Genomic DNA, 12,453 nt, shown 5'->3' on the forward strand with positions numbered 1-12,453 from the left:
GATTCTAAAAGGCATTGTTCTTTTTCAAATTTAATATCTCTGAAGTCAGCATGTATTTTGCATTTCTAGCCTTGCCCTGAGCATCGGCAGTAATGTAGTTGTGATTGCCTGTGTGGGCACGAACTGGGCTGTCCTTCCGGCTGGCACGATGGGACCGCTGCAGCCCTTGGATGTTTCCATCCACAAACCAGTGAAGGGCCATTTGAGGAAAATATGAGTCAAGCTGGTGTCGGAAACCTTTCTTTGACATCTTCTGGTCATGCCAAGAAAGCATCAGCATCAAAGCTTGGGAATGGGTGTCAGTGGTTTGGGAGAAAAATCTCAGAGATGATAGTGGAGCACTCTTTTAAGCACTGCTGTATTGCTAGCAGTCTTTTTTCTTTTCTTTTTTAAAAAATAAATTTATTTTATTTATTTGTTTTTGGCCGCGTTGGTTCTTCGTTGCTGCGTGCGGGCTTTCTCTAGTTGCGGCGAGTGGGGGCTACTCTTTGTTGTGCTATGCGGGCTTCTCACTGCGGTGGCTTCTCTTGTTGTGGAGCACAGGCTCTAGGCACGTGGGCTTCAGTAGTTGTGGCTCGCGGGCTCTAGAGCACAGGCTCAGTAGTTGTAGCACACGGGCTCAGCTGCTCTGCAGCATGTGGGATCTTCCCGGACCCGGGCTTGAACCTGCGTCCCCTGTGTTGGCAGGCGGATTCTTAACCACTGCGCCACCAGGGAAGGCCACAGGATTCTTGCTAAAGGCAGCCGGGGGACTGAGCCGTCAAGTGTCGGGGGTGAGGAACTTGGTCAGAGGTCAAGGTGGGGCATTCTCGCTAGACCAACATAGCCAGATTCCCTGCTGAAACTGGGCTCTGCAGGCCAGGGAGGCGGCCAGCTGAGCTTGAGGCGTAGTGAGCAGAGGGCGCAGGACAGAACTTGGACTCACAGAACGAGCTGTCCACGTCCATGTGCACAGGGTCTGCACGGTGTAGGACAGAGCCGGGGTGGAAGGAACGGGGGACAGGCACACCTGCATTCTAGCGTGGAACCTGGAGGGGTCTGAGAGTTCTGAATGGAACCTGCCCTTCAGCTGCAGGTTCCTTTGAGGGCCTTGAAAGCTGGGGCGGAGGTTGTCTGGTGGGGACTCTTTCAGTGATGGAGAAACCTTAGAGACAGCACACGCAAGAGCTTCAGGAGGCAGCTGGACAGTGGGGACAGACAGGGCAAGACCCCGAGGAGGGAGAGCAAGTGGGTGTTTCCCCTGTGGGGTCCTGAGCGAATGGAGGGGAAGGTTTGAGGGATTAGGTGAGGGTGAGCCAACAAGTGAGGAAGAATCCTCTCCCTCCTCTTCTCACCCCTCGCCAGGCCCCAAAGGGATTCATGGTTTGTGGCAGAAAATGATGTTAATTTTGAATAGATGTTATCCATATTTGGTGTGAACCATTGCTTTGCACATTGAAAAACGTCATGAATCTATATGTGTGTAAAGGTAGAAGGGTGAAACATTTAGCAGCGTGTTAGATCGATCAATAGCCTTTAAACGTTCAGGCCTATGGTGGGCGGGACGCGCTGCACTCCTGCCTCTGCCCTGCACTGTTAGGAAGGGGACTGCAGAGTTATTGACTGGCCCTCAGCATGGGCTCAGTAAGGGGGCTTGAGAACTTTCCACGCCCAGGGGTAGAATGGGCAGATGCCTAGTTGAACATGTATACTGGAGAGAGGACTACATGACCTAGAATTGATTAAGCGGCAAGTAAAAGGACTCAGGAACAGAGAAGATGGGAGAAGAGGGAAGAATATGGGTCTAGAACTTAGGACTCCTGCCAGAGCCCCTCTGAATTGGCTAGAGCCAGGCTGTCTGCAGAGGTGCCTGTGTGGCATTTTCAGTTAACCCTCAGAACCTTAGAGAAAATAGATGACCTGATGGGGCTGTGTGGGTTGGTTAAGAAAAGTCACGTGAAATGGCTTTAAAAATGGCAGTGAACTATGTAAATGATAATATCATGAGGCAGCCCCTTGGCTTAGATTGTTTTTCCTCTGAAGTTTTAGGTTCCTCTATCGGAGTATTTTTGCGGAATCACATTTTATGGGAAAACACCGTTTTACCGTAGAGGTTCTTTTTAGAAACAGGTGACCTCTGGGGGACACTGTGTGGGAGCATTTCTTTTTTCTGAGTGAAGGTGTGCCTCTTCCCAAGTGGGCTGGGTTTAAGCTGGGTAATATTTCCGTGAGTGTCTTGGGAGTGCCAAGAGTAAGTTATTCGACAGAATCAGCCTTGTAGCGGGGCCAGTGATCTCTCTGGTCCTTTACCATTAGCCAGTCTGAAAATTCTGGCCCCCACCAGGGATCTTTAACTCCAGGTACATGACTCAAACTAAATTTTCTTCATAAAGTGGGGTTAATAATATGTGTTACCTTCTGCTTCTACCCGTTTGTGTGGGAACCATAAAAGAAGAGTATATGCCCCTGCAGAAGAAAGGGAGCACATAAACATATCATAAAGGATGGTCACACCTCTGCTTCTCTGCCATTTCAGATTCAGTCCCCATCATCAGCAATCTGACACCGTTCGCCAGCATTAATTTTATTCCATTTGTGCTCCAAGTTGCAATTCCCTTTACAGTGCACTTTAGTGCTTAAGATCTGTCAGCTGTTAAAGGAACGAATGAATTTGTCAGTGTTCAGTAAACACAAAATAACCCAGAGAAACGAAAGTTTAAATCTGAAGTTGTTAAATGTAAGAGCCAGTGAAGATGGCTGTATAAAACTACTGAACCAATCATATGCAAGTTAGTCACATTTTTATGGATTTATCATAGTTTAACTGATTTTCATTTCTTTAAAGACCCCAGTTCCAACTCTTGTTATAGTGGGCATTGCCCTGGAGTCAGAGCTAGATAACTCAGCTGGTTCCTGAGCCACATCTGATACCTTTCAGAAACTGCTCAATATCACCACTCACATTCTAGGTCGTGATATCCTCAAAGAAGTATTTTAGGTCTGTTATGGTTCTGATTTTAGAATTCTTAAGTGTTTACCATCTGAAGCTCTAAGTTTAGGAGAAGAGCTTGCTGGGCAAAATGACATATGTTTTTTCATCTTCCTCAGAGAATTTTAGTTTGGAAGAAAAACCTGTTTTAATGTGATCGTGTGTGTGTGTGTATCTTAGGGAAGTAACTAGGAAATACTTTTTTTTTGCTGTACGTGGGCCTCTCACTGTTGTGGCCTCTCCCGTTGCGGAGCACAGGCTCCAGACGCACAGGCTCAGCGGCCATGGCTCACAGGTCCAGCCGCTCCGCGGCATGTGGGATCCTCCCGGACCGGGGCACGAACCCGTGTCCCCTGCATCGGCAGGCAGACTCTCAACCGCTGCTCCACCAGGGAAGCCCTAGGAAATACTTTTTAAAGCAGCAAATAATGGGAAATGTTTCTGGAAAGTTAGGTCCCTTAAACTTTCCTCTCTATTAAAGAGGCATTCCCCCACTATTAAAGATAGTCCCACTCCTACAAACGAAACAGAAGTGAGATGTATGAGAACCTCAAGCTCTCATTTTTAAAAAACTGTGTTTGTTTTTAGGGCACGAATATAAATAAATGTTTCTTGCTCAGATTCTGCAGGCTTTTTTTCTACTACAGATTGCACATTTGAGGGACCTTACGCTCTTCTCTCTTTCCCAACATCAAAGTTCCAGTAACAACTTGGCTGAATGAGCCTGGAAGCCTTGCCTCTAGTTATAATGAATGAAAAGCTCATTATAACTGGTACCAGTTTCAAGTCTCATTCCTATTACCAACACACAGACCTAGATATTGGCCCTGAAAAGGTCTCGACAGGCATTTTTAGTTCCTCTTATAATACTTCACTGATGTAGCCACACACTGATGAAAGGCAGGCCCTCTTCATTCTCTGAAGCACTGGAGGTAGGCTTTGTGTCTTTCTGCTCTGCATTTTGGATCTTTGCCGTGGCAACCACAGGGTAAGGCAGGTTAAGAATCACCCATGTGCCAGATAACAGCGGCAGACAGCCACTCGTTTGGCCGTCTCAAGGCACCTGTGCCAGATCCCCCAGTTAATTCTAGATCCACATTAGTTTTAACTGTATTCCCTGCAGTCTCTAATCTTACATCTGGATCCCTGCCTCTGACTCCTATGGGTTGGACTCTGTTTCTTCCTGTCCCAGGCAGATGGCCTTGATTCTCTGCTCTGCCTTTGGTGGAAGCTTTATGTTCTAACTCAAATTTATGGGTTCAGTTCCCATTGTTGGCCATTTGACCAGCCTAGAACCTTTATGAGCAGCAGCTAGTTCAATGTGATAAATTGCTTTTCCTCTCAAGTTCTCTTTCATGTCTTCATGTTTGGCTATTAACCATTACTGACCATCCAGCTCTGCATGCCATTACATTTCAGGTGTGTGGATGAAATTCTTTTTTGATGCTAAAGGTCCAATGCAACAAATGCCAAGTAAACAAATATATGACCATTTTTAGATGTTAGTCTTTCATTCCTGATCATTGAGACATGAAAGCCTGTTATCAAGACAGTAGTATGTGCTTTCTTCAGCAGTTTCTATGGGCTCAGTATATGTCTTCCAGCATAATTTTATTTGTTTTTTTGTTTGTTTGTTTTTTGGGTTTTTTTTGCGGTACGCGGGCCTCTCACTGTTGTGGCCTCTCCCGTTGCGGAGCACAGGCTCCAGACGCACAGGCTCAGAAGCCATGGCTCACGGGCCCAGCCGCTCCGCGGCATGTGGGATCTTTCCCGGACCGGGGCACGAACCTGTGTCTCCTGCATCGGCAGGCGGACTCTCAACCACTGCGCCACCAGGGAAGCCCTATTTGGTTGTTTTTTTTTAACATCTTTATTGGAGTATAATTGCTTCACAATGGTGTGTTAGTTTCTGCTTTATAACAAAGTGAATCAGTTATACATATACATATGTTCCCATATCTCTTCCCTCTTGCGTCTCCCTCCCTCCCACCCTCCCTATCCCACCCCTCTAGGTGGTCACAAACCACCAAGCTGATCTCCCTTTGCTATGCGGCTGCTTCCCACTAGCTGTCTGTTTTACCTTTGGTAGTGTATACATGTCCATGCCACTCTCTCACTTTGTCACAGCTTACCCTTCCTCCTCCCCATATCCTCAAGTCCATTCTCTTAGTAGGTCTGTGTCTTTATTCCCGTCTTACCCCTAGGTTCTTCATGACCTTTTTTTTTTTTCTTAGATTCCATATATATATGTTAGCATACGGTATTTGTTTTTCTCTTTCTGACTTACTTCACTCTGTATGACAGACTCTAGGTCCATCCACCTCACTACAAATAACTCAGTTTCGTTTCTTTTTATGGCTGAGTAATATTCCGTTGTATATATGTGCCACATCTTCTTTATCCATTCATCTGTTGATGGACACTTAGGTTGCTTCCATGTCCTGGCTATTGTAAATAGAGCTGCAATGAACATTTTAGTACATGACTCTTTTTGAATTATGGTTTTCTCAGGGTATATGCCCAGTAGTGGGATTGCTGGGTCATATGGTAGTTCTATTTTTAGTTTTTTAAGGAACCTCCATAGTGTTCTCCAAACCTTTCTTGTTTAACTGATTCCTCACTGATGTACTGTTGGCACTAAAGAGTATATATTTATTTGAGAGAGTGTGCGCAGGCATTAAATAATTAATTTTTATGAATTCTACCAGAGAATATGTTTTATTACGCTGGAAGAATTTACTTGGTGTGTTTTTCCCCAGTGGATGCTAGAAGATGGATTTTTGTATGTGTGCCATTTTCTTATATTTAAAAAATCAAATCACAGGGCCAAAAAATCATCAGTGTCTGGAACACCTTAGAAATTCTGTATTACGTATTGTGATAATTGTCTTAATTCTTCTTTCTCAGTTATAGAGATAACTTCTTCCTGATTGGGTCTCCACGCACACAGTCAGGAAGCAATGGCTTACCATATCCATCATTTCTGTCTGCACATTATCATGTTTCAAAGATTTCCCCAATTAATCCTGTGGAAGCTGGAATCACTCATAACTATAATCCTGTTATGCCTTCTTTATTTCTTGATGTGCTTGTTAATTCATGTCCATCCTGTAGCGGTCTGTAACAGTGCTATTATCAGCTCTTAAGTCTTTAAAAGCCTCTTGTCTACCATTTTTACTAAGGTTGATTCGCTGCGCTTTGTTGAAATTGATCATTTTGGATTTAAAAAAAAAATATTTTCCTGTATATTTGTTCTGGCTACTTTTGCATGATTTCACTTTTTTTCAGTTAATCAATCTGCCAAGCTCGTTGCTTTTCCCTTTTTGGCTTCCTTTCTCTTGCTTTTTCTTTTTTAAGAACTGTCTATCTCTTCATTTGTCCTTCCCTCTCTTAGGCAATGCCTCTGGAAGAAAAGCCAGGAGGCAGTGGAATAAATTCTTTAGAATCAGGGTAGACACTTCTCCCATTTCCCTTTTCATAAAGTGAGAGAGGGGGTCCCTTTCCTTGGTCATTCTCTCCCTGAGCAGTTTCTAGGGTGAAAGCTTCATGATTGACTGCCAGGCATTTTGCAGACACTGTAATATGCTGCTTATTTATAGCCTCAGACTCCTCTGTATACTAATCTTAACCAGGTGGACTCAAATTTAAACCCCAGAGTTCTTTGGACACACTACATTGTCTTTTCTTCTCCTAGGTACTGACTTTAACATAGATAGCTTACCTCTGCCTCGGAAAGCCCATCACGACTGGGCCCTTTTTCATGAAGAGTCTCCGAAAAACAATTATAAGCTCTTTCACCAGCCAGTCATCACCTTGTTCAACTACACGGCCACCTTCAGCCGGCATTCCCACCTGCCACTAACTACCCAGTACCTGGAGGGCACAGAAGTCCTGAAGTCACTCCGATACCTGGTCCCCTTGCAGTCCAAAAACAACCTTCGAAAAAGCCTCGCTCCTCTGGTGTACGTACAGTCCGACTGTGACCCACCCTCAGACAGAGACAGCTACGTTCGAGAGCTGATGACATACATTGAGGTCGATTCTTACGGCGAGTGTTTGCGAAACAAAGCTCTCCCTCAGCAGCTGAACGGTCCAGCCTCTATGGACGCTGGTGACTTTTATAGGATCCTTGCCCAGTATAAGTTTATCCTTGCTTTTGAGAATGCGGTTTGCGATGACTACATCACTGAGAAGTTCTGGAGACCTCTGAAACTGGGGGTCGTCCCTGTGTATTATGGATCACCCAGCATCGCAGACTGGCTTCCAAGTAATAGAAGTGCTATCCTGGTGTCAGAATTTTCTCACCCTAGAGAACTGGCAAGTTACATCAGACAGCTGGATCACGACGACAGACTGTACCAGGCCTACATAGAATGGAAGCTGAAGGGTGAGATCTCGAATCAGCGACTTCTCACTGCTCTCAGGGAACGGAAATGGGGGGTGCAGGACATCAAGCAGGACAACTACATCGACGCATTTGAGTGTATGGTGTGCTCCAAGGTGTGGGATAACATTAGGCTCCAGGAAAAGGTAAGCAAATCCAGGTTTGGCAGAGAGGTGCTGGGGTGGCCGTCTGGATGTTCTCTGCTGCTCTGCATTGTTCTGTGGCAGCTGCCCCATCACTGGTCCTCACTTCTATCAGAGAGGCCAGGCTCTGAGGCAAGGGCAACTATTTCATTTCTACTCTTTGAGGACTGTCATGAAGTTGACTAGTCCTGTCCCTCTTCCTGAAGGCCTTAAATTCTCCTTTATTGTTTCTTCTGGAGGATAATGTATTGCAGGTGCTGGGCAGTAATACAAGGAAGCTGCAGGGGAAGGAGAAGGCCAAAAAATTTAAAATATGGAAAGTTCTGAATCTCATCCACATGGTCAGTCCTTTAACCTCTCCATCAAGGCTGTGGTTTATGCCAGACCCCTTATTCTCATGCCCCATGGACTGCCGTTTTGAAACTTATTTTCATTTCATATACACACTCAGTTATCCGCTCTCTCTCTGTCTCTCTCTCTCTCTCACTTCCTCTCACTCCCTGATCGTTGCGCTTTCTGTGTGTGGTACACACACATGCTTATTAATATAAAGAGAATATTCAAATAATGTTGGGGATAACCCTTAAAAGACTTGTTTTTCTTAAATTATTAAAATTAAAGTTCTTAGTAACATCTTCAAATTCTAGATGCTCTTTTTTAAAATTAATTAATTAATTTTAATTTTTTGGCTGCGTTGGGTCTTCATTGCTGCACGCGGGCTTCCTCTAGTTGCGGGGAGCGGGGGCTACTCTTCATGGCGGTGCGTGGGCTTCTCATTGTGGTGGCTTTTCTTGTTGTGGAGCACGGGCTCTAGACACATGGGCTCAGTAGTTGTGGCATGCGGGCTCAGTAGTTGTGGCTCATGGGCTCTAGAGCGCAGGCTTGGTAGTTGTGGCGCACGGGCTTAGTTGCTCCACGGCATGTGGGATCTTCCCAGACCAGGGCTCGAACCCGTGTCCCCTGCGTTGGCAGGCGGATTCTTAACCACTGCGCCACCAGGGAAGCCCTCTAGTTGCTCTTAATGTTTATTTGCTTACTTTATTATTTATGACAGGAATGGTTCCACTTTATAGAGAAGCAAATTCATTAAAATGAAACTTGTTGAAAGAAAAAGATTACTTTCTTCTATCTTTGAAATCTAAAAATAAAATGAGATGGCCCTACTTGGCTGTCACCCATCACTTCCTTGACTCCCATATACACATAACGTTTTATCTAAATTCTCTGAAGGCAGACAATTTTGTTAAATATTTAAAAGTTTATTTTAGCTAGCATAGAAATTTCCTAAATTCTATGAACATAAACCTAAATAGTGTGTGGAATTATTTTAATGTATTGAACACATACTGTATGAGGCTTTCGTGTGCTAAATATGTATATGCTTAGACAAATTTAAAATATGTGAAACATTTTTTTCCTAATTTTAATAATTATGAGAATTTAAATTATTTTATCTGGTTTCTTATAACAAAGTTTTATTCATAAAATCTTTATTTTAAGCTGAGCGTCTTGGTCAGCAACAGGAACACTAAATATTACATCATTCTTCTCAGGGAATGCATCCTGATTTCCAGTGACTTCCTTTATGACCTAATTTATAGGGCCACCTTACAGCAAAAACCAAAATACACACACACACACACACACACACATACACATGCCACTGCAAAAAACACATGAGAAAGTAGAGACCACATTAATTGCCCATGCTATACCAATGATTGATTCTGAAAATATATCAAGGCAGAAAACAGTACTTCTGAGGATGATAGTTTGCCTGGGCTCATTTTCATGATTCTTTTCGATGTTGGAGATTATATTCACAGAAAACTGAAAGAAGCACACAAACCCTAACTGCTCCCGCATCTCACAGAAACCCTATTGGGGTGATTACTGGGGACTGGAAAATAGGGTATAGTGACATTGGGCAATAGCTTTTTCAAAGATATAGGAGGCTACATACATTCGTGCATTTCCCACGGAACCAGCTGTCTGGTTGTGGTATTTCAGAGTGCCTGAAGGTGGTGTAGTTAAATGCCCTTCTCTCTGGAGTCTTCGAGGAGAAACAGAGTAAGCTGTCCTCCAGCATGCTCTTATTCCTCCCAGAGAGGTGGTCCATGGAGGTGACTGGAAGGCTCTGCTTGCATTTCAGAGAACTTGGTACAATTCTCAAATGCAAATGTGCTCATTATTGAAAAGCAGAACAAAACATACCATGAAAATAAATTAAAGGGTATTAGGCCAGCTGTTTTCATATGTGTTTATAAGATTTGTTACAGCTTATAGCTACGGTATGCCTTAAAGTAAGCTATGTAAATGTTTCTTCACTTTTTCTCTTTCAGACAAATAAAAGCTGAAAGAAATAATTTGATCTCCTCAACTCTGATTATTTTTTATCTTAGAATTGATAGTAGTTTAAATCATGGTATTTAGATGTAGAAAACACTATTCGAATATTCAGTGCATTTCCCCTTCCTCTATTCTGCTTCCTCCTCTCATAAATGTACAAAGCTAGTGTATTAGTTATCTACTGCTGTTTAAACAGTAGTGCCACAAACTTAGTGGCTTAAAACAACAAACTTTTGTTATTTCACAGTCTCTGTGGGTTAGGATTCTGGTCATGGCTTACCTGGGTTTTCTGGAAGGCTGCAATCCAAGTGTCAGTCAGGGCTGGGTTTTCATCTAGAGGCTTAACTGGGGACAGGTCTGCTTTCAAACTCACATGCTTGTTGGCAGATTCAGTTTCCTGAGGTTGTAGGACTGAGGGCTTCAGTTTCCTGCTGGCTGTAGGCTGTAGGTTGCCCTCAGCTCCTAGAGGCCACCCACAGTTCCCTGTCCTGTGCTTCCCCCACATGGCTGCTTGCTTCGTCAAAGCCAGCAAGGGAGGGGGAGATGCCAAGACCGGTGCTACAGTCTCATGAGTGTAACCACATCCATGTAATCACAGACATCCTCTCACCTTTGTCATATTCTATTGGTTAGAGGCAAGTGACAAGTAACACCCACACTCGGGAGGGGATAACACAAGAGCATGAATACCAGGGGGTGTGGATATCATGGGGCCGTCTTGAATCTGTTCCTCACACCTAGCGAATCTGAGTGGGCTTATTCTCGGTGTCGTTTGCTTGATTTATGCAGGGGAATGTCTTTCAGTATTGAAGAGACCAACCCAGGAGTTAATGTTAGTTAAAGAACATTTATTGATACATTATCCTGTCCTCAAAGAGGTTATAATAGGGGAGACAACATGGAATAACCAGGAATGTAACTTTACAGAATTGGGATAAACTTTAAAAAATTAGCTTTATTGAGGTATAATTGATGTACAATAAACTGCATATATTTAAAGTTTACAGTTGGATTAGTTATTACATGTGCAAACACCTGTAAAACCATCACCTCAGTCAAGATGACAGACATTTCGATTCTCCCCTAAACGTTTCCTCATGTCTGTTTGTAACCTATCCCTTTTCCACCCGCTTCTTCAGGCAACCACTCATCTGCTTTTTGTCACTTTTGACAAAGAAGCCAAGGCAGTTTTCTAGAATTTTGTATACATGGAATCATGTAGTGTGTATTCTTTTGTGTCTGGCTTCTTTCATCCTGTATGATAATGTTGATGTTTATCCACAATTCTGTGTGTATCAAGAGTCCATTTCTCTATATTGCTGAAGTTTGGATATACCAAAATTTGCTTATCCACGTGCCTGTTTCCAGTTTTTGCCTATTACAAATAAAGCTGCTGTGAACATTCATGTACAGGTCTTTGTATGGATATATGCTTTCACTTCTCTTCCGTAAATACCTAGGAGTGGATTGGCTAGGTCATATGGTAGATATACGTTTAACATTTTGAGAAACGACTAATTTATTTTCTAAAGTTTCTCCATCTTTCATTCCTGCCAGCATTGTATGAGAGTTCATTCGTTAACAGTTGGTGTGTGGTCAGTCTTCTAATTTTTGCCTTTCTATTGGGTGTATAGTGTATCTCACTGCAGTTTAATTTACATTTTCTTAATAACTAATGATGTTGAATATCTTTTAATGACTTATTTGCTGTCAATATCTTCTTTTGTGATATATCTCTTTAAGTCTTTTGCTCATTTTTAAAAAACTGGGTTGTTTGACTTGTTATTCTTGACTTGTAAGAATTCTTTATATACTGTGAATACAAGTCATTTGTCAATTATAAAATTAACAAATGTTTTCTTCCAGTCTGTGGGTTGTCTTTTCATTTTCTTAATAGTGTCTGTAGAAGTGTAAAGTTTTTAATTTTGATGAAGTCCAGCTCATAATTTTTTCTTTTATATCTTGTGCTTTTTGTGGCTTGTTTAAAAAAACCTTTGTCTAACCCAAGGTCTCTAAGATTTGCTTCTGTTTTCTTCTAGAAGTTTTGTTGTTTTAACTTTTACATTTAGGTCTATGATCCACTTAGAGTTAATTTTTGTGTTGTGGTATAATGTAAGAGTTGAGGTTTGTTTATTTGGATATCCAATTGTATCAGCCTCATTTGCTGGAAAGATTATTCTTTCCTGATTGAATTACCTTGGCTTCTTTTTAAAAAAATCAGTTGGCCATATATGCATGGGTCAGTTTCTGTGCTGATCAGTATATCTATATTTGAGTACTGTTACTTTATAATAAGTCTTGAAATGAGGTAGTGTTAATCTTCCAACTTTGTTCTTTTTAAAAATTATTTTCACTATTTTTGGTCTTTTGCTTTTACACATAAATTTTAGATTCATTTTGTCAGTTTCTACAAAAATGCTTGATGGGATTTTCATTGGGATTTTGTTGAATCTATGTCAATTTGGGGAGATTGACAACAATATAGAGACATTTAATCAATAAGCATGATATATCTGTTCATTTATTTAGGTCTTCTTTAATTTCTTTAAACAGTATTTTGTAGTTTCTGGTGTACAAGTTTTATAACCCTTTGGTCAAATTTATCCCTA

General features: G+C 42.3%; 1 protein-coding gene across 13 annotated transcripts in view; it reads left to right on the forward strand.

Moving 5' to 3' along the window:
* The window catches only part of FUT10 (fucosyltransferase 10), a 259,867-nt gene that overhangs the window by 49,695 nt on the left and 197,719 nt on the right, over positions 1 to 12,453 (forward strand). For 10 of the 13 annotated variants that reach the window (XM_082608596.1, XM_082608594.1, XM_082608595.1 and 7 more), the window contains exon 3: positions 6,663 to 7,498. The exons of the other annotated variants lie outside the window; for them this stretch is intronic. In XM_082608596.1, coding sequence (XP_082464722.1) covers positions 6,663 to 7,498 — 836 coding nt within the window. The remainder of the gene's footprint in view (positions 1 to 6,662; positions 7,499 to 12,453) is intronic. 13 annotated transcript variants of the gene reach the window in all.

Source organism: Mesoplodon mirus, assembly GCF_964341445.2.
Source record: "Mesoplodon mirus genome assembly, chromosome: 20".
NCBI lineage: Eukaryota > Metazoa > Chordata > Mammalia > Artiodactyla > Ziphiidae > Mesoplodon > Mesoplodon mirus.